The sequence below is a fragment of the Jaculus jaculus genome, chromosome 5, assembly GCF_020740685.1.
Source record: "Jaculus jaculus isolate mJacJac1 chromosome 5, mJacJac1.mat.Y.cur, whole genome shotgun sequence".
Classification (NCBI taxonomy): Eukaryota; Metazoa; Chordata; class Mammalia; order Rodentia; family Dipodidae; genus Jaculus; species Jaculus jaculus.
In genome coordinates this window covers 173,079,497-173,100,040 of record NC_059106.1, presented here as the reverse complement: position 1 = coordinate 173,100,040, position 20,544 = coordinate 173,079,497, and the positions used below count along the sequence as shown (strand labels likewise).

At 44.6% G+C, this 20,544-nt stretch overlaps 1 protein-coding gene across 2 annotated transcripts in view; it reads left to right on the top strand.

Annotated features, from left to right (window-relative positions):
* The window catches only part of Clip4 (CAP-Gly domain containing linker protein family member 4), a 68,558-nt gene that overhangs the window by 35,967 nt on the left and 12,047 nt on the right, over window positions 1–20,544 (top strand). For both annotated transcript variants that reach the window (XM_045149444.1, XM_045149443.1), the window contains exons 9-14: window positions 1,637–1,777; window positions 3,775–3,864; window positions 4,776–4,913; window positions 7,701–7,832; window positions 11,600–11,723; window positions 15,286–15,350. In XM_045149444.1, coding sequence (XP_045005379.1) covers window positions 1,637–1,777; window positions 3,775–3,864; window positions 4,776–4,913; window positions 7,701–7,832; window positions 11,600–11,723; window positions 15,286–15,350 — 690 coding nt within the window. The remainder of the gene's footprint in view (window positions 1–1,636; window positions 1,778–3,774; window positions 3,865–4,775; window positions 4,914–7,700; window positions 7,833–11,599; window positions 11,724–15,285; window positions 15,351–20,544) is intronic.

The window sequence follows — 20,544 nt, the reverse complement described above, 5'->3', positions numbered from 1 at the left end:
TGCGCGCGTGCGGGCGCGTGTGCACACTCAAACATGCGTGTGTGCACGCTTGGCAAACAAAAGAATTTAGAAAAAGAATAGAAAGTCAAGGAAATCTCATATACAGGTAACATGAGAGATAATTACAAATATATTTGTTCAGGGTGGGAAACTCAGGGCAGGGTAGTGTGGAATCCAAAGGAGGAGAGAACTTCCTGGCCAGCAGAAACGGGTGCTTTCTAGTTACAGTAGAGTGCTCACGTTTTTTTAATCTTTTTGTGGCACCTTCTGAACATTTTATTTTTTATTATTGACAACTTCCATAATTGTAGACAATAAGCCATGACAACTCCTTCCCCCTCACTTTCCCCTTTATAACTCCTCTTCATCCCATTCTCTACACTGCTCAACCACTCTGTTTATTTTGTTTTATTATTTTTTTTATTGACAACTTCCATGATTGTAAACAATATCCCATGATAATTCCCTCGCTCCCTGCACTTTTCCCTTTGAAACTCCCCTCTCCATCATATCCCCTCCCCCTGTCAATCAGTCTCTCTTTTATTTTGATGTCATCATCTTTTCCTCCTATTATGATGGTCTTGAGTAGGTAGTGTCAGACACTGTGAGGTCATGGATATCCAGGCCATTTTGTGTCTGGAGGAGCACGTTGTAAGGAGTCCTGCCCTTCCTTTGGCTCTTACCTTCTTCCCGCCACCTCTTCTGCAATGGACCCTGAGCCTTGGAAGGTGTGATCGAGAATGCAGGGCTAGAGTGCTCACTTCTGGTAGAGTCTGCAGGACTCCCATTCAGCTTTAACACAAAGTTGTTTTAATAAATTACCGTTTGGTTATAATGTGTATTTGTTAGGTTGCAAACAGAGTATAATACACACATTATGACTATTTTCTTTTTAGGTGTGCTGGTGACATAAGCTTGGTATTTATAGTCTGTATTCACTCTCTGAAAGTGTGCATGCTTAACTGAAACTGGATATATTTTGTTTCCTGGATAAACTCTTTTTATTGCTGGGGTTCTGTACTTGCGGCGCCTGTAGGTAGGCAGCCCTTTTGCCTGTCTACACACCTCTCTCCTCAACAGCATTGTATCGGTTCTGGTTGTCAGGAATTGGGGGCTGGGCCTTCGGGAAGGCCATGGTTTAAAGTCAAAAAGATAGATTATGACTCTACTATGCATGACTATAATTGGGTACCAAGGAGGAATGCTGAAATGAGTCACGCTTGAACTTGTTCTCAAAGGTGTAGAGTCCCGAAGAGAGAGGCATGGGTAGAGAAGTGAGAGTGCGGGGAGCTGTGACTCCCTAGGACTGGGGAGTGACGTGAGAGAGCAGGTTTCACCACGTGGTGCACTGTGATCTGCCAGCTGCTTAAGATCTCAGTTCTCTTTTCCCTGGTTTTCACTGGACACTAGAGTGTGTGTCAGATACGCGTCTTTCATGTGACTCCCTGGGTTGTGGTGGGCGTATCTTGACAGCTGTACTTTGAGTTCTTTGAGGGCAGGTACTACGATGCATTTGTTTCCTCTGTCACAATAGAATGCGTAGCAGGCACTAAAAAAGATTTTTTTTTCGAGTAATAGCTTTGTTTGAAATGTTGTAAATTTTCAACACTAACTAAAATTCTGTGTCTGCCCCTAGGTATTTTTGCACCTCTTTCAAAGATAAGCAAGGCGAAGGACGGGAAGAAGAGCGCAGCACACGCGCCTTCCGCTCGCCCCGCGCCTCTCCTCCGGCCGCACAGGCCCGAAGTGGCCCACGTCCCGTCTAAAGTGAACTCTGGTGGGTCAAACCAGGGGCTCGGTGATCTTCTCCATTCTTTTGTTTTCTCTGTGGGGTCTTCGAACTGCTCCCTATTTTTGGTCAGCCTACAGCCAAAGCTGAATTTCAGAAAACTGCATCCTTGTGATTGTAGCCTCAATCATGATCAGTGGCTTGGATTCCTTACAAGGACGCTTCTGCTTGGTCCCTTCCTTGTCTTTCCTTCTGTCTGCGTGCCTGGAGCCCCGTCATCCACCCGCATAGCCGCAGGACTTGCCTCCGAAAGGTCGTGGCGCTCTGCTCTCCGGGCTCCTCTCCTCCCCAGTGCAGTGACTGCATGCGAGCTCACCCCGCTCTGGGACGGCCAGGGCCCTCCTGACTCCGGTGCCCTCCTGTGTCTGCGTGTCCCTGCCCTCTGCACTCACGGGCTTACCCCACACTTGGCCACACTCTGCGCGTCGGGGTGTGACTTCGGCCTCGGTGTTCCTCTTCTCCTGCACACTGTGCCGCTCTCCAGAGACCGCTCCCCCAGCTCCGCCCGCTTTAATTCCCTTATTCTCTAAGTGCTGCCCAGGCGTTACTTGTTCGCTCGCCCGCTGCCTGCTTCATTTGGGCACATCACATCTTTGGTTCTCGCAGTGGAACATTAGATGGGGATGGGCTGGAAGAGTATTTTATATACTGCAGCGAGTAGTACTAGGCAGAACGGCGGTCAGCAGCCTGCCCACTCATCAGAAGCTGCACAGAAAGGTTGAGAAGATTGTGTCTGAAAATATGGTTTCCCTTTCTGTAGTGCTTCACGTGGCTGTCAGAATCTCCTGTAGTTAATATTGTGCCTCAGAGTTGCTCTGACACATCTCAGCACCGAGGACAGAGGAAAGCCTCCTATCCTAAAGATTGTCTTGCCCATCTTTTGCCCTTATAAATTATACTTTCTTTGTAAAGTTTACAACAAGTTGTTGTTTCTTTTAAAAAGAATTTGTTGAGGTTTAAGTGGGTGTTATATTTAAACTTTTAATCAGTTCGAGAAGAACTGACATCTTTGCATTTATGAGAGAAAGAGAGAGAGAGAGGGAGAGAGAGAATGGGCACATCAGGGCCTCTAGCTGCTGCAAATGAACTCTAGACACATATGCCACCTTGTTAATTATGTGCTTGGAATATTTTTCTGTTTAATTAGATAATTAAAAGATCTTGGTATGATTACACATTTATTTTATTAGAGAACCTATTTGTTGGATCTGTTCTCAGGTAGCTCATACCTGGGACACACTAAGCAAGTGCATTCACTATCAAAGTCAATGCTTCCTACTTTTTAGAACTTTGCAGTGGGTGTAAAGTTGGGGTTCTTGGGCTGGAGAGATGGCTTAGTAGTTAAGGCAATGCCTGCAAACCCAAAGGACCAAGGTTTGATTTCTCATTACCCACATAAAGCCAGATGCACAAGATTGATGCATGCATCTGGAGTTCATTTGCAGTGGATAGAGGTCCTGACATGCCCATTCTCTCTCTATCTGCCTCTTTCTCTCTCTCAAATAAATAAATAAAATAACTTTATTAAAAAGTTGGGGTTCTTAGTTATACTGTGAGTATATTCTTTTCTTTCTCCTTTATTTTTATTTTATTTGTGTCAGGGATTTAAGGATGCAAATGAGATGATGACTTCTACTGTCTGTCTATCTTTGAAAGGATTACCCAGCATGTTCTTAAATGTGGAGAAGATGTACATGATGAAGGATGCATGTACTTTAAAAAGAAAAAATTTTGGGCTGGAGGGATTTCTTAGTGGTTAGGATGCTTGCCTGCAAAGCAAAGGACCCAGGTTTGATTCCCTATGACCCACGTAAGCCAGATGCACAAAGTGACACACCATCTGGAGTTCATTTTCAGTGGCTGGAAGCCCTGGTTCCCCCATTCTCTCTCTCAAATAAATTGTTTTCTAAAAAGTAAAATTTCCTGCTAATTTTTTTAAAAATGAAATTATGTTTTGTTCAAAGAGTCTTGTTTCTGTGTCCTAGGATTGATGACATCAAAAAAAGAGAGTGCTTCGGAATCCACACTTTCATTGCCACCTAGTGAAGAACTGAAAGCAGTGGCAGAGAAAGATGGTAATGTAACTGACAGCTTTTGCTTTTCACAACTGCATTCATCAATGGAACTTTCATGTAACACAGTGCAGAACTAATTCATATGGGGGTGAAGTTTCGAAGTTGGCAAGGGAAAAGCCATCATTGTAAAAATTGCCTTTGAAAATTTCCTAGTTTTCAAGTTCAGTTTATAATAAAAGTACATACTTAAAAGTATATACGTAGCCCTGCACTGTGGTCCTTATGCATGCTCAGAGAGGTATGTGACTGGATGACGAGAAGGCGTGAATGGTGTCCCATGGTGGGGAGAGCTTGGCCTTATCTATCACCTCATGTGTTTTAAGGTGACTAAGTTCCGTATTAAAACATTTTGAGGGCTGGAGAGATGGCTTAGCAGTTAAGCGCTTGCCTGTGAAGCCTAAGGACCCCGGTTCGAGGCTCGGTTCCCTAGGTCCCACGTTAGCCAGATGCACAAGGGGGCACACACGTCTGGAGTTCGTTTGCAGAGACTGGAAGCCCTGGCGCGCCCATTCTCTCTCTCTCCCTCTACCTGTCTTTCTCTCTGTGTCTGTCACTCTCAAATAAATAAATAAAAAAAATTTAAAACACAGTAGAAGCATACATATATTGTAAACAAGAAGGGCTTCGGTTATAACTACCCCTAAGGAGAGAGGTGAGGGATATGGTTAGAATATGCTGATGTACTCCTCCATATAAGAGTGCCATGTTACACTGTGAACCCTCAAAATCCAATATATTTTATGTGTAAACATCAGCATATTTGGATGGAATCAGCATTTAATTTGACACTGGCTAATCCACAGTTGAAGTTGAGTGAAGTCTTCCAGCAGGATTTGCTCAGCAAAGCCTCTTAGTCCTCCCTTTGTTTTTGTTCTCCCCACTTTAAGTGTGCCTCTCCTTCCCCGTTGCAGTTACCCAGCGCACGTCGGTCAGCAGCTCTTCCTCCATGTCTTCTCTGGAGCACAGGCAGAGCTGCCCTGAGAAACCGAGTGGCCACAGCAAGAAGACCCTGAGAAAAAGCCCCTCTCTCCCCTCCAGAGCCACTGCCGGTATCTATGGCTTTTTCAGCCGGGCTTTCTTGGTGTTTTTTATCTTGGTTTGTTTGTAAGTAGATTTGCTCTTTTAAAAGTGTTGAAGCAACCCTTTACTTCAGTCTGATTGAAGTTGCTCTTTTCCCTGCCTCCCCTGAGCCTTAAGCCAGGACCCTGTTTTGCCATTGTTGCATTGACTTTCATCTACTTTATTTGTTTTAAAAAATATTTTATTTTTATATATGGGGGGGGCAAGGAGATGGGGGGGAAATAGGAGCTCCAGGGCCTCTAGCCACTGCAAACAAACTCCAGACGCATGTGCCCCCTTGTGCATCTGGCTTACGCGAGCCTGGGTCCTTTGGCTTTGCAGACAAGCGCTTTAACCGCTAAGCCATATCTCCAGCCCTTGTCTAGTTTATTCTTGGTGGCTCTGTCCCATCTGAATTCCCTTTGTGTCTTAGTTTTTTCACGTGCCATATTCATGTTGAAAAATGATATTTAAAAAGCTGGTGGTTATCTGAACTATGCAGGGAAGGCTCGAAGGGTCCCTTTCAGCATGTCGGTGACAGCCTGCTTCTCAGGTGGCCTTAGTCGGCCGAGGGTCCTGCACAGTCCCCCCCCGTCCACTTCCCTTCAGTTATGTGTGGGGGTTGCGTAAGACACTGCCAAGGTTCTGGTTGAAGCCCGTGGGCTGTGTCTAGTCCAGTTGTGTGCACATCATAAACTTGTGCAGAAAGCAAGTAGAGCCACGCTGGCACAAGTAGTTCTGAGGAAGCTCGTGGCCCTTACCAGTGTCTTTTCCTCAAGTTTTTAATATTTGCACTGAATCAGTATTTTATTATAGAAAATAAATGCCCCCCAAATATAACAGACCTAAGAGTGAGGACCCTAAAAGTGAGGATCCTACAAGTCTGACCCGGAAGCACTTACCTGCAGTGTTTCTCTGAGAATCTCCTTCTTCCCTGCCCCAGCGAATTTCTGTGATGCATGGGGAGCAGAATGGAAACAGTGCTGTGACCACCACACAGCTCTCCTGCTCTTACATTTAAGATCCCTTTGTTTGGAACTTGGGCTCTTACCATTCACTTTATTTTAAAATGTACATGTGGGGTTTGAATTAAATTTTATACTTTTATAATGAGCAGTTCCAGTTTGTCTATGTACATACCATTTTTCCCTTTTATACATCTCAGGGTTATGTCAAACTAAATAATGCAGATAAAAACAATGATCAAAAAAACTGGGCGTGGTGGTGCCCATAGTGAATTCCAGGTCAGCCTGAGCTAGAGTAAGACCCTACCTCAAAAAAACAAAACTTAAAAAACCAATGATCAGCTTGAGAAAGGGGCTTTCACGGGGGTGGGGGATTGGGAGGGTGAGTGTGTGTTGGGGTGTGGTTCATGGTTTTGACTCCTGGAGACATTTCATTAACTTCCAGAGTGATGAGATAGACTTTTCTGTAGATATGAACTGTAGAGAGCAGAGAATGTGAAGATGGCCAACAGCTGGAGGCTCGGGGTGGGTGGAGAAAGGGTTAAGGGAGGGGGATGGAGGGAGGAAGCGTGTGTTCTGGGCCTTGGCCTCACTGTCTCCCACTGTGGAAGTTGCTTCTCTGGACCACTGTCTCCAGGAGCAGGGCCTGAGGAGCTCATGATTCGGTGTTAACGTAGGTGTGGCTTCCCGAGCTGGAACGCCACATCTTGCCAGTCACTGCCACTTTTATGAAAAGCGCACTGCACTGTAACCCTTGCAGAGCCATAGAACGGCAGTGTGAGGAGGACTGGGCTCTGTAGCGTGCCCTTGTATCCAGACCTTCTTCACACAGGGCCACGGTTGACCTGCCTTCCCTCCTAGGTTCTCACTTAGGGCTTTCTGGGCCTTCCCAGATGGTGTATTCAATTACAATGCCACGGTACCTGTGGGTCAAGGCCTTCTAACTGCCATATTTGAACAGTTGCATTTAAGACGGTATTTAACAGTGGGCATCTTGGGGTTTCATTTTGCATCAAGGTGAGAGGGAATGGTTTTGTTCTTAATTGTGAAAGCAGTTTGGGGTATTTGAGATCAGACATTGGTTCAGTACCTTTCCCACAATGCTTGGGACAAGAAGGGTTTTGAATTGCAGACTTTCTGGGTTTTGGAATGTCTGCATGGACTTGCTAGCTGATCATTTCTAATCTGAAGCTAGCATTTTGAGCACCTGTTCCCAGGAGGTGCCAGATTTGGAGCACTTCACATTTTGCATTGTTCTGATTAGGGACACTCCACCTGCAGCAGTTTCACTTCGGCACGTTCCCGTGTGTATTACCTATTGTGTCCAGGTGAACAAGAAGCTCCGTGTTTTACTTGAATAAGGGTGGCCCACTGGCCAAGACTGACCTCCTGCCGGTCTTTGTCAAGTCTATTGGGATGCATGCATGACCTTCGTCCCTGTGTGTGGGCCTGTGTCTGCATCATGCTTCAGCGTCGCGGGTGTCCACTGTCACAGGCGGCAGAGCTTGCGGCCTACCGCAGTTAGCTGCTCTTCTTCCCGTGAGACACCTGACCGCTGCTGTGGCAGAGCCAGCCCTCCCTGACTGCTGATTCTTCACCAGGAGCCGCTGAGTGTCTCCGGAAGCCATCCTGTCTGTAAATGACATGCAGCAAAAGGCACTGAGCGCCTGAAGCTCTGATTAGCTAAACGAGGACTTAGGATACAGAGTGACTGCTTTTAATAGCTCACGTGCGTTTGGAATTTTTCCTTCCTGTGTCTTCTCGCCTCTCTCCTGCCCATCTCCCCTGCCCCCCCCCCCCGCACTTCAACAGGTTTGAGTTCTTCAGCAACGTCTGCAGCAAATAGCAGTCGGCAAGGAGAGCTTCGCCTCGGAGACAGAGTGCTGGTGGTAGGCCAGAGAGTTGGGACCATCAAGTTCTTTGGAACGACAAACTTTGCTCCAGGTAAACTCACTCACATGCTCTTCATTCAGTTTGAAGTGTTCAGGCTACAGAATGTTCAGCATCTCAGAGGGGAGTGAAGTCGAGTCGCAGAGCCATTCTGAATCCTCAGTGCTTGTGGGCAACAGCACCGGCAAGGGACACGTGACTGGGTGATGTGTTCAGGCTGCCCAAGCTGACCAGCTCCTGGCAGTTGTGTTTTCACGTGTCTAACGTTACATTAGTTGTCATTCCCCAGTTCATTCTGTCTCACCACTGGTTGTGCAGGGTGAGGAGGGTCAGGTGTTTCTGATGATCATCCTTGAAGTGAGTAAGCGAGTGATCAGCTGAGTGTGCAGCTTTCCTTGAGGGGCTTGGAGAAGAGCAAGGAAGATAAAAAGTTTTCATGGGCCATGAGAGTCTTTTTTAAAAATAAAATACATGCTTATGAATTTATATATTCATCTTAATCTACTTAATAGTGTGTCATCAAAAGTAAAGATTATTTTCTTTTGCATTTTCAAACCTTGTAATTGTAAAGTGAAGCCAGTTGCAGGAAACCATTTGTGTTTTAATAGCAGTACTCTCTTTTAACACATGGTGGCGTTGCAGCATGTTAGGAACTTGTTACCTGCACAGTTGATTTAAAAAAAGTTTGTAGGGTACCATTCAATCAAGAACCACCAAGGAGGTGAGATTTTCCTCTATTGCAAGCTGCAAATTACTTACCACGGTTTCATAGATGTTGTTGGAAGACATAAAACTTCTTGGCCAAGAGATGAAGGACTTCAGAGCTCACAATACTAGCAGTAGCTAGAGTCTGGGCTTCTGCATAGATCCCACGGGCTGGAGCAGTGAGGCCCTGACCTGAGAGGCCTGCACACCCAGCACCTCATGTTCCAGGACAGGAGACAGAGCTTGGTGCTTAGCATGAAGCCTTCTACTCTGCAGGGAGACACCTCTGTTCTCCAGGGCTGCCCTCTATGCAGACACCCACAGAAAGAGAACCTGGAGAAAGTTGTCGGGGCCCTGTGGACAGACGCCAGAAAGGGCTTGGCAACTTGCCTCTCAGTACACTATTATTTGCACAGATGGCTCCCACAGGTCTCCCCCAGAGTCTCACACTGGGCAAGATGTACTTAACATAGTTCTCAGATGAAAACCTTAGAAGCCACAGGTAAGGCCAGGTGCATGCCTTTATTCCCAGCACTTAGGAGGCTGAGATCCTCATGAGTTTGAGGCCAGCCTGGGCTACAGAGTAAGTTTCAGGTCAGACTGGGAATTTGGGCTAGAGTAAGATCTTCACAAAACAGAACAAAATAAACATGCAAAAAAAAAAAAAAAAAACCAGCCAGGCATGGTGGCGCACCCCTTTAATCCCAGCACTCAGGAGGCAGATGTAGGAGGACCACCATGAGTTCAAGGCCACCCTGAGACTCCATAGCGAATTCCCAGTCAGCCTGGGCTAGAGTGAGACCCTACCTCGAAAAAACCAAAAACAAAAACCAGAAGCTCCCTTTCTTCATCTATATTAAGGAAGACTAGGGTGGTTTGATGCTTTTGGTACAATTCATTCTTTTAGATTGCCTTCTAACATTTAGAAACTTAAGAAACAATAAGCAAATATAATGAAAGTTGGAAAGTCTTGTGTTAAAAAGTCATCCTGGGGCTGGAGAGATGGCTTAGTGGCTAAGTACTTGCCTGTGAAGCCTAAGGACCTTGGTTCGAGGCTCTGTTCCCCAGGACCCACGTTAGCCAGATGCCCAAGGGGATGCATGTGTCTGGAGTTCGTTTGCAGTGGCTGGCGGCCCTGGCGTGCCCATTTACTCACTCTCTCTATATCTACCTCTTTCTGTGTCTCTTGCTCTCAAATAAGTAAAAATAAACAAAAAAGTCATCTTGCCCTTAGAGATGGCTTAGCAGTTAAGTCATTTGCCTGCAAAGCCAAGGACCTTGGTTCGATTCCCCAGGACCCACGTAAACTAGATGCACATGCGTCTGGAGTTCATTCGTAATGTCTAGAGGCCCATTCTCAATCTCTCTCTCTCTCTCTGTGTCTGTGTGTGTCTGCTTCTTTCCCTCTCTCGCTTTCTCAAATAAATAAATAAGTTTTTTCAAAAGTCATCCTGCCCTTAAAGGAAGTGGCAGCACATTTTTTTGGCATCTAAATTTAGATCATTTCTTCAGAACAGTGGCAACATGTAGGCTTTTATAGGTTCTAATATCCATACCTGAAAGAGGTCATGCTTGCTACTCCAACACTTTTTGTCAATGCTACCTTATAAAGACAATTAATCCTTAAATAGGAAGATCTTCATGCCACAACACTGGGGACTATATGAAGCACATACCCCAGTGTCTAGAAGTAGGATCAAGTCATCTTTTTGAGCACGAGAAGAAAAAAGGGTTAAGGAATTCTTCTAGGCTGGCTTTTCATTCCTGATCTTAGCCAAAAGGCTGAGAAGTGATTAGGCTGGGTTTTTCAGGATCCTATGATTGACTGTAAACAAGCAAATTGAAAATAACAATATTTCTGTATTACAGTCTATAGTATGTTTCTTGATTTTTTTGCTCCTTTTCTATTTGATATTGATCGCAGGAGACTAAATACAATCACTACTGTACTGTTTTATTATGTATATCATTTTTTAACCACCACACTGCTGTTTTAAATTTATTTAATTAATTTGTTAGAGAGAGAGAGAGAGAGAGAGAGAGAGAGAGGGAGGGAGGGAGGGAGGGAATATATGGACATGTCAGGGCCTCAGCCACTGCAAACAAACTTCAGGCACTTGTGCCATTTTGTGTGTCTGGCTTTATGTAGGTCCTGGGGAATCAAACCTGGGTCTTTTGGCTTTGCAGGAAAGTGCCTTAACCACTAAGCCATTTCTGCAGCCCTTTTAAGTATATATATATTTTAATTGAGAACCGTATCGTATGAACATATTGCCTAATGGTCATATTCCCATCTGGTTATATTCTCATGTTCCCTCTCCCTGCCCCCATTACACTGAAGTGTACTGTTTTCTTAAACTACAAATAAATGACCCAATAGGCACTTGTAGCTGGTCTGGGGTGCCCTCCACTTTGGAATCCTTGCGTTAGGAGTGTGTCCATTTGCCTTACGTTGGTGGAAACACAGCATGGAGGCTTCTGTTTTTATCCCTCTGGATCCTCATTCTCTTCAGAGAGAGCCCTTGAGATGCTAAAAGTCTTTAAGAAAAATTTCCCTATTAGCTAACCTAAGTCTTTTTGTTCCGTTAAGAAAGCCAAGCAGCCTCACCATGGTGCCCGGTGGTGTCTGTCCTTGTCATCCTTGTCCTTGTCTAATTATTTAACAGCTGCTTGTGGAGGCTTTCATATTTGGAGAGTGCGATGGAGAGTGTGTGCCCACTGTAGGATTTATGTAGCTCTGTGCTATATCATGCTTCTCTCTCTGAGACAGCACGTTACAGTCAAGGGCAGTTTCTTTTTTATTATAGTTTTAAGATATGTTTTGGTTGTACTCTGCTTGCAAAATAGCTAATCCTTTGCAAGTTTGAGTTTGTATATTTTATTTTCCTCCCTTAATGTACCGCTGTGCAATTATGCTGGTAAAATGTTTTTTTTCCCACTTTTCAAATTTTCAAGTTTTATTTTATGATTTTCATCATTTGAAAGCTTAATGATCTCGATCTTCTATCATTTCGGTCATTTGTGAAGATGTTAAGCCATCCAGACTTTGAGTTCATATAATTGCACAATTTTGAATAAAGTGCAGATGCCTTTAAAACGCGTTCTTCGTGTCCCAGGGCATTGGTACGGCATAGAGCTTGAGAAACCCCATGGCAAGAATGACGGCTCAGTGGGAGGTGTGCAGTACTTCAAGTGTTCACCGAGATACGGAATATTTGCTCCCCCGTCCAGGGTGCAAAGGTGAGAGGACAATTTCTGTGTCTTTATGTGAACATTGTGTAGTTTTCAGGGGCACACAGAGACCCCAGTTGTATGTGGGAGCTAAGCAACATGCCTTCTTTCACAGGGTTAATCAACCACCTTCCTCACAGGGAAGGCTCATAGAAAGCTAAATTTGCCTTGCTGAGGATTTGCAATTTTAAAAACCTCCTTTTCTCCTCATTTGCAAACCCTTGAGTATGTGTAGGCTGTTAGAACTGGCGTTTGCAGCTAAGAACAGTGAGAGTAGCAAGCTTAATCTGTCATGCAAACAAAAGTAACAATGCTCTCTGATCGCCTCAGTCCCATCCTAACTACATTGAATTTCCTGCCAGCAGGCACCCATTCATTCTCCTACAAACCTAATGGAACCAAAATGGCTTTTCCCTCTGATTTCTTTCATTTTCAAAAAATAGATAGGCAGTAGATCTTTGGGGGAAGTGAGGTTTCAAGGATTTACACATAATAAACCTTCCTAGTGTTTCTTCGTGAGACAGTATACTTGCGTACACCTTACTCTGGTTTATAAAGCAGGTTGAACCAACATAGGTCCTCATGAACTGCCAGGGGAAATGTGAAGTTCATCTCGCTATGTGCTGGAAGGAGCTTGTCAGAGGCGAGGGTATTTGCTGGTCTTTCAGCAAGAGCTAGCATGCATGGTGTAACCGCACCCGTCAGCCGAGAACCCCAGCCTCACTCTGGGGGTCTCGACTCCTTCCCTAATGACCAGACTGTGGCTGCTTCTGGGCAAGCCAAGGCTTTCATTTTACATCTTATTTCTGCCTCTGCATCCTTTCCTTATTGAATAGCTATATATGCTTTGTGAATTAATTTCTTTCACACTGTATATGATATCATTGTCTTTTTTGATAATCAGTCGCTCAGCTTACAGAGCTTTTTGTGTCTTTATGGAAATGTTATTTTCCTTAATCCTGGTAACTCATTGGCCAGGAAGCTACAAAATCACAGTGGGTATACAAGTCTTTATTGAGGGTTTCCTGAGCTAAGCTCTGCACTGGGCATGTTAGCTACAGATGCCCTTGCTCCCACAGACCTAGGGAGCCATGAGCTACGATCATTCCCATTTTACAGAAACAGGTTTCAAGAGAAAAACAAGCTCATCTGAAGTCATGTTGGTTGTTTGTTAATGGAGAAACTGGAGTCAGCCCAGTGTTTTCTTTTCTTTTATTCCGCCCCTGTCCCCGCGCACCAGAGTCTACCCTTTGAGGTTCTCTGTTCTGTTTGTCTAGTAGTCGCTTATCTTAATGCAGAAAAGCAGCTGCGTCTGTCTAGTGAACAGGACGTGTCTGCCCTGGACTCCAGGGTCACACTGTGTCCGCGTCTGCGGAGGGGGGAGGGGAGGCCCTGTCCTGACTCCTGATCCGCAGACAGCAGTGGGTCCCCCTGCTTGTCTTCCTCCCTCTCCTCGGTGGCCGGTGACCGCACCTGGCAAATGGCTGACGTGGACTAAGTCCAGTGGACTCATCTCTCAGGCTTCTGGCCCCTGCCACGTGGTTCATCTCCCTTGGCACGTCCAGGCGCGCGGTCTTGTGTCTGCTTCACGTTCGGTTACGAAGAGCAGTACTGGGGCGCGTTTTCGGCACAGGAACCAGTGCTCAGGTCTGATCCCAGCCTGGTGTTTGCTGGGCTCCAGAAGCCTCTCCAAAGCCACCTGCTGCCCGTAGCTGCATCCTTCTCCTTGCCTGTTTGCAGAACACCTTTTGAACATGTGGCACGTTTTGCTTGCGGTCTGTTTGGTCTTCTTTAAGGTAGAGCGCTTGAAAGCAACCTCCATTGCTTAAAAGAAACGGATGGCTCTGTCGAAACGAACCACTGTCTCCATCCAGATGTCTTCCTGTCAGCTTCTGATTGTCTCATTCATCGTCATCAAATACTATTAAGTGTCTTTTAGCACTTTGTGCTGTTCTAAGCATTTTATAAGCAAATAAAACAAACACGGTCTCTGATTTTGAGTTCTAGTGTAAACCATTTTGAGCTCTTCAGAATCTCCCACTGATCTTCACGATCAACTTTTAAATCAGACTCAGTGATCAGTCTGCCCTTTCTCACCTTCAGATGGTAGCTGGCTTTTCTTTCTTTTTATTTGATTTACTTGCACATGCATGTATGCACATGCACATGTGTGCACACACAGGCTCGTGTGCCATCATCTCTTTCTGCCACAAATGAATGCCTATTGGCTTTACATGCGTGGCTGGGGAACTAACAGATCCTGAAGGACAAGGTCCTCATCCTTTCTGATCCCCTCCCACACATAATGGATCCTGTAGACAAGTTCTATTCTCAATTGTGACCACTAGGTACTTATTTATTTTTCTTTCTTTTTTTTTTTTAAATATTTTACTTATTTATTTGAGAGTGACAGAAGGAAAGAGTGAGAAAGAGGCAGAGAGAGGAGAGGCAGATAGAGGGAATGGGCGCACCAGGGCCTCCAGCCACTTCAAACAAACTCCAGACGCGTGCGCCACCTTGTGCATCTGGTTTATGTGGGTCCTGGAGAACTGAGCCTCGAACCAGGATCCTTAGGCTTCACAGGCAAGTGCTTAACCGCTAAGCCATCTCTCCAGCCCATGAGCTACTTATTTCTGATGAGCTGAAGGCTGCTAGGAGTTCCTCTCCTGTGTCCATCACCGCTCATTCCAGCTCCCGTCCTGCTCCTCAAGCCCTGTCCTTCGTGTCGATCCATCTCCTGTGGACTGTGGCATGTTGTGAGTCCTGTAAGACTGGTGCGCGTGAGCTGCACGATGAGCCTGCAAGCGCTGCGAGAGTGGCCGGGTTTCTTGATGGAAATGAGCTGTGTTGGAGGAGGTGATTGACAAATGGAGGCCCTGCAGATTTAGGTCAGTAAACAGTTGAAAGAAAATGAGGCTGTCAGGATTGGCTTTTAAAAATAAAGAATGATTTGAATATCAAAAAATGAAAAGTAACCCACTAGGAAGGTGACCTTTAAGACTATGCTTAGAGTCAAATATAAAGGGCCTTGAATTGTATTAGACAGAGTTTTATCAGAAAAATTATGTAATATAAAAATCCAGCCAGTATCTTTCTTTCTAATTTAATAATGAGTAACGTTTTTACAATTTTTTAAGGTGGACTGAGATGGGGAGGGGGGGTTACCAGAGCAGGGGCCTGGCAGTTTAGAAGTGACCAGCTAAAAAACAGAGTATTTTTACAATTTTAATTTAACATTTGTTAAATTTAATAAATTAAATGAATTTATTTTCATATCGTTTGGTTTTACTTTTGAAAATAAAGTTCCAAAGAGAAGTCAGGAGTCAGGTCCTATTTCACGTGAACTTATTTTGACTCCTACACTGCCCATCCTTGACAGCAGGTTCTCTTCATCTGCTTGTGGCCTATCTCCTGTGCTGGACCGAGCTCACTCCTGCCTCATACGGGTGCTCAGAAAATGTGGCTTGAATGAATGAAATTCCAGAGAGCAGTTGGTGTGAGAGCAGAGGATGCGAGCATATCTTAGAACCACTGCTTCTAATGAGCTCTATCTTGTTTGTCTTATTCATAGACTGTCAGATTCCCTGGATACACTTTCAGAAATTTCTTCAAATAAACAGAATCATTCTTATCCTGGTAAGTTGACACAGTTTCATGTTTTCAACAAGCATTTGTTTGCTTTCCTTTATTTAAAAAAATTTATGAAAAAAAATATATGCACACACACATTCACAAAAGAATCTGAAATTCATCCATGTAGAGTCGATCCATTTGCTGCCTCCCAGCTGTGTGTGGCGCCCCGATGACTCCTGTACTCACCTCACCCTCTGCCTGCCTGCGTGTAGAGCCAAGGGCTAAGCCTTGAATTGTGTATTATTCCCTTGATCTGTTACATATTTTGTCACCCATTTATAGATGTACCAATAAATGATATGTTTAGCTTATTTGCTATTTTGTTTTCATTAGCATTACATTGAAATATGTTGACTGATTCTAGAATTGTTGGTAACTTGGGTTGCATCATATTTTTTTTCTTTCTTTCTTTTTTTTTTCCCCAAGGGAGGGTCTCACTCTACCCCAGGCTGACCTGGAATTCACTGTGTAGTCTCAGGGTGGCTTCAAACTCATGGCGATCCTACCTCTGCCACCTAAGTGCTGAGATTAAAGGCGTGCATCAGTATGCCTGGCTCCACATTGTTTGTTTGTTTTATTATTGCTAACTATGCTCTTGTAATCATAGGTAGACCTTTCCTAGAGCTGTCAAGCATGTCTTCTACATCCTCACTCTTCTGGGGGAATGCTAGGTGCTTGCTCTGCTCACTTCCATCAGGGCCAGGCGGGGCTTGCTGTTCCTCCTTACCTCACCAAAAGTAGTCTGTAGGCCTAGAAGTCTAGTCTAAGGGGTTTAAACAGTATCTAGTTTGAGGTGTTAAACAATAGCTGGTCTGAGGTTTAAACACTATCTGGTCTGAGGGATTAAACAGTATCTAGTGTAAGGTATTAAACAGTATCTAGTCTGAGGGATTAAACAGTATTCAGTCTGAGGCTTAAACAGTATCTAGTCTGAGGATTTAAACAGTGCCTAATCTGAGAGTTTAATTAGTATCTAGTCTAGGGAGTAAATAGTATCTTAGTCTGGAGAATTAAACATCTTGTCCTAGGGATTAAACAGCATCTCTTTACAGGTCCAGTTTATGTTTTCCAGATTCCAGTTGAAGCTGAGATGACTGTCGTTTATAGGTCATGTACATTTCTTTTGTGAGGAACCTCTTGCCCACTTTTCTGTTGTGTTACACTTTTTCCTTATTAGTTTCTGTAGATTTACTCATGTACTTTGGGTGTTGCTCTGCCAATTTTTTGTGTGGTGAACACATGTGTACGTACATGTATGGGGCACGTACATGTGCGAAGCGGTCACAGGACAGTCTTGGGTGTTGTTCCTCGAGTGTGTTGACCACCCCTCTTTAAAGCAATATTTATTTTTATTGCTGATGAAATTTAATATTTAATTTACTAGAAAACTTGAAACAATAAGGTGAATTTCAGTGAAGCTTATTAGTATGTATCCATTGATTTTATAGTTGCACTTTATGTATATTATTACAGGTTATACACATTTTATGTTTATTGTTACTATCGCCAAGAAGACGTTTCATATGGATACATCATGTGTTGGTAGTCTCTTTTCCCTCATCCCTGCCCCCATACCGTTGGGGATGCTCCTCAGTGGGGTTGCAGGTATTCCCCATGGGGCTGTAGGTTATGCATTGTGGGAGCAGCAGTCAGGTATTTTGGGGGGGGTGGAGGGAGTGCTTCTGGGCATGACATCTCAACCTACAGCTCTTAAAATCTTTTTGCCCCCTCTTCGGTAGATTATACACTTTTATCCCCTTGTCCCAATTCCTGTCGCTGTGGGGTCCTCCTTCATGAGTTTATTGTTTTCATTTTGGGGACCCAAAGGCTTCAGTCAGCCCCTGTGGGATAGTAGGGGACTGTGCCTCGGGGTATTCCTACCCATTCGGGTCCACCTCGTTTGGCCTGGAGCTCACCAGTTCAGCTAGACTCACCAGCCAGAAGGCCCTAGAGATATATTTGTCTCTCTGTCCTCAGTGATGGCCTAGAGACATGCTGCCGCCCTCAACATTTCATGTACGTTCAGGAGATGAACTCCGATGCTCATCCTTGGGTGACACTTGACCCCAATTTTGTCATTTTACGTGTCATAAATACCTTGTCAGTGGGTGACATCTCCTTACCTTTTCCATGAACAGATATCTTTAACTTTTAAGTCGTCAAAAGAACAAACTATTTTATGGTTTATATTTTTGTTTTAATAACTCTTTCCTGGGACTGAAGAGATGGCTCAGTAGTTAAGGTGCTTGCCTGCAAAGCCTAATGACCCAGGGTTCAATTCCCCAGTACCCACATAAAGCCAGATGCACATGGTGGCACATGCATCTGGAGCTCATTTGCAGTGGCTGGAGGCCCTGGTCCACCCATTCTCTGTCTCCCTCCCTCTAATAAAAAAATAAAGAAAATATTAAAATAGAAAATTTCTTCAAAGCTCTTTCCTATATTGCTTTTATTCTCATTTTTGACTAGATTAGACTTTTATAACCAAAAGCTACTTATAGGGTATTCTTATGAGGTAGAAAAGGGAGATCTGGCCGAGTACAATTAAGGGTGGAGACTGGAAAAGCACCCTAGTATTTCAGACTTTTTATTAATATTGCGTAGGTATCATCTGCGGGTTCTACTCAAGCTCCTTGTGTGCCAACTCTTCTCTTTTCTTGTTCTGAAGCTATTATAATACAGGGTCATTTGCTCTCAGTGGTTTGTTTCCAAATGCAGTCTAATTTTGCCAATGTAATGTTGGTATTTAAGTATATCTTAATGGGTGGTAACTGTATATCACATGATAACCTTTTAAATTGGAATATTAACTCAAATATGGACGTAAAGTCCACAGAGTTTTTAGAGTTTCTTGGCCCATGGACATATTAACTAAAATGCTCAACAGCAACAACAACAAACGCGAGTTTATCTTCCTTGGCCGTGCTGGAGACGGAGCCCAGGGCTTTGAGCCTTCGAGCAGCACTGGGCCGCCCACTGTGCTAGACCAGCCCTGAGTTTCCTCTCGTGTGGGCAGCGACGATGTTTTCATCGACAAGTTCCCAGTATCGCTTTCTAAGTTTCTTCTTTTGTGTCTCCACTTGTCAGTTTACCTGGAATTGATTTTATGGTAAGGGCTGAGTTTAATTTTCTTTTCCACATGTAGACAACCATTTGTGTAAGTTATTTGTAAAATACCAGTCCTTTGTGGAGGTTGACTCTGTCATTTGTGTGTATGTATCTCAACAGTTTCTGAAGGCTGGTGGAGATTGCTTCATGACCTGTGGGTTGATGCCGCTCTAGGCGGGTGTGTTGTTTGGACTTGACCTTGCTGGGTGACGCGTGGTCTGTGAGCTTGCTGGCGCTGCCCTGGCTTGGAGACGGCAGTGTTCCTCTCATGGTCATCTCCATCGCTTCTGTAAAGACGCGTGTCACCCTGGATGAGAGCGCACCCTTGTGACCTCATCTTACCTTCACAACTTCATGAAAGCCCCATCTCTCAGCACAGTGACCTTCTGCAGTACTTGAAGTGAGGATTCAGGAGGAGGTTTTGGGGGGAAATTTTCCAGCCCCGAATGGATATGTGTCTTTCTATGTTCTTGCTTTCCACCCCTGCATCTTCTTGGTCAGTTCTCTGGTCACCCTTTTGCCCAGTTAAATTGTGTTTGTTATTTTCCTTATTGTTGGGCTCTTGTATATTTTGAATGATAGACCTTTTTTCAGGACTGTGTTTTGGAAATACTTTCTGCAGGCCTGTGGCTTGCTTCTTCATTCCCTGTTATCAGTGTCCTTCACAGCAGAAGTTTGTGACGTTAATGAAGGCCAGCTCAGCGGCTTTGCTCCCATAGAGCCTGGGCCGTCTCCAACCTACCTTCCAGGAGTTTGACACTTCCATGCTCGACATGTAGTTCTCATCTGCTTTGAATTAACTTTTGTTAAAGGTGTAAGGTCTGCCTCTAGCTTTGCTGTCTTGCTTGTATATCCAGCTGTTTCAGCATCGTTTGTTGAAAAAGAACTCTCTTGCCTCTGTTGACCTGTTGGCTGTGTGGTTCCGTCTGTGGGCTTTCCGTCCTGTTCCCTGAGCGCTGCCGGATGCGGCAGCTTCACAGCAGTTCCTCAAGCTGATGCCCTCCTCCGACTGTCCTCTGGTACCGTGTCAGGTCTTCCGGGCCCTTCGCCTTTCTGTGCAGACTTTATCATTTTGTTGAAGCACACATAATGCATGATGGTTTTTTTTTTTTTTTTTTTTTTTTGTGGTAGGGTCTCACTGTAGCCCAGGCTGACCTGGAATTTACTATGCAGTCTCAAGGTGGCCTCGAATTCATGGTGATCCTCCTACCTCTGCCTCCCGAGTGCTGGGATTCAAGGTGTGAGCCACCACACCCAGCTTCATGCTGGGTTTTTCGTGGCGATTGCCTTGAATGTATAGATCAGGCTGGGAAGAACTGACATCTTAATACTCAGTCTGTCTGTGAACATGGGCCACCTCCTGTTCACTTACTGTGGTTTCCCCTACCCACGGCTTCACTTTCTGTGGGATTGGTTATAGATACAGCTATGATCTGAACATATTGAGTGGAAATTTTCTGAAATAAACAACGTACGTGTTTTAAGTAATACAGCATTCTTATGTGGAGTCGCCCTGTTGTCCAGTGTGTCAAGCCCTGTGTGCCACCTTCTTGTTGGTCGTTTAGTATCTTTTGGTCCTCAGATCACCTGTGTTGTGTGTGTTGGGGGAACACTAATTTTACTTAGGAACGGCCACAGGGCACAATCATAGTCATACCGGAAATTCACATATTTTGAAGACAAACTATCAGACGATCCTTTGAATGAGAAGCGAAGGCATATCATAAGTGCGCATATAGCAGACAAAATTTCCTGGGCTCAGTACTGTGCAAGTCTCAGGGGTCCACTAGTGGTTTTGGAACATATCTCATGTGGATGAGAGGGAGACTGCTGTATATTTTCTGGCTTCTTTTATTAAACTTTGTATGTTCCTCATATAGACTTTTAATATGTTTTGTATATTTATTTATTTTTAAAAACTTGGGCTGGAGAGATGGCTTAGCAGTTAAGGTGCTTGCCTCCAAAGCCTAAGGACCCAGGTTCGATTCTCCAAGTCCCACATAAGCCAGATGCACATGGTGGTACATGTGTATGGAGTTCGTTTGCTGTGGCTAGAGGCCCAGGCGAGCCCATTCTTTCTTTCTATCTC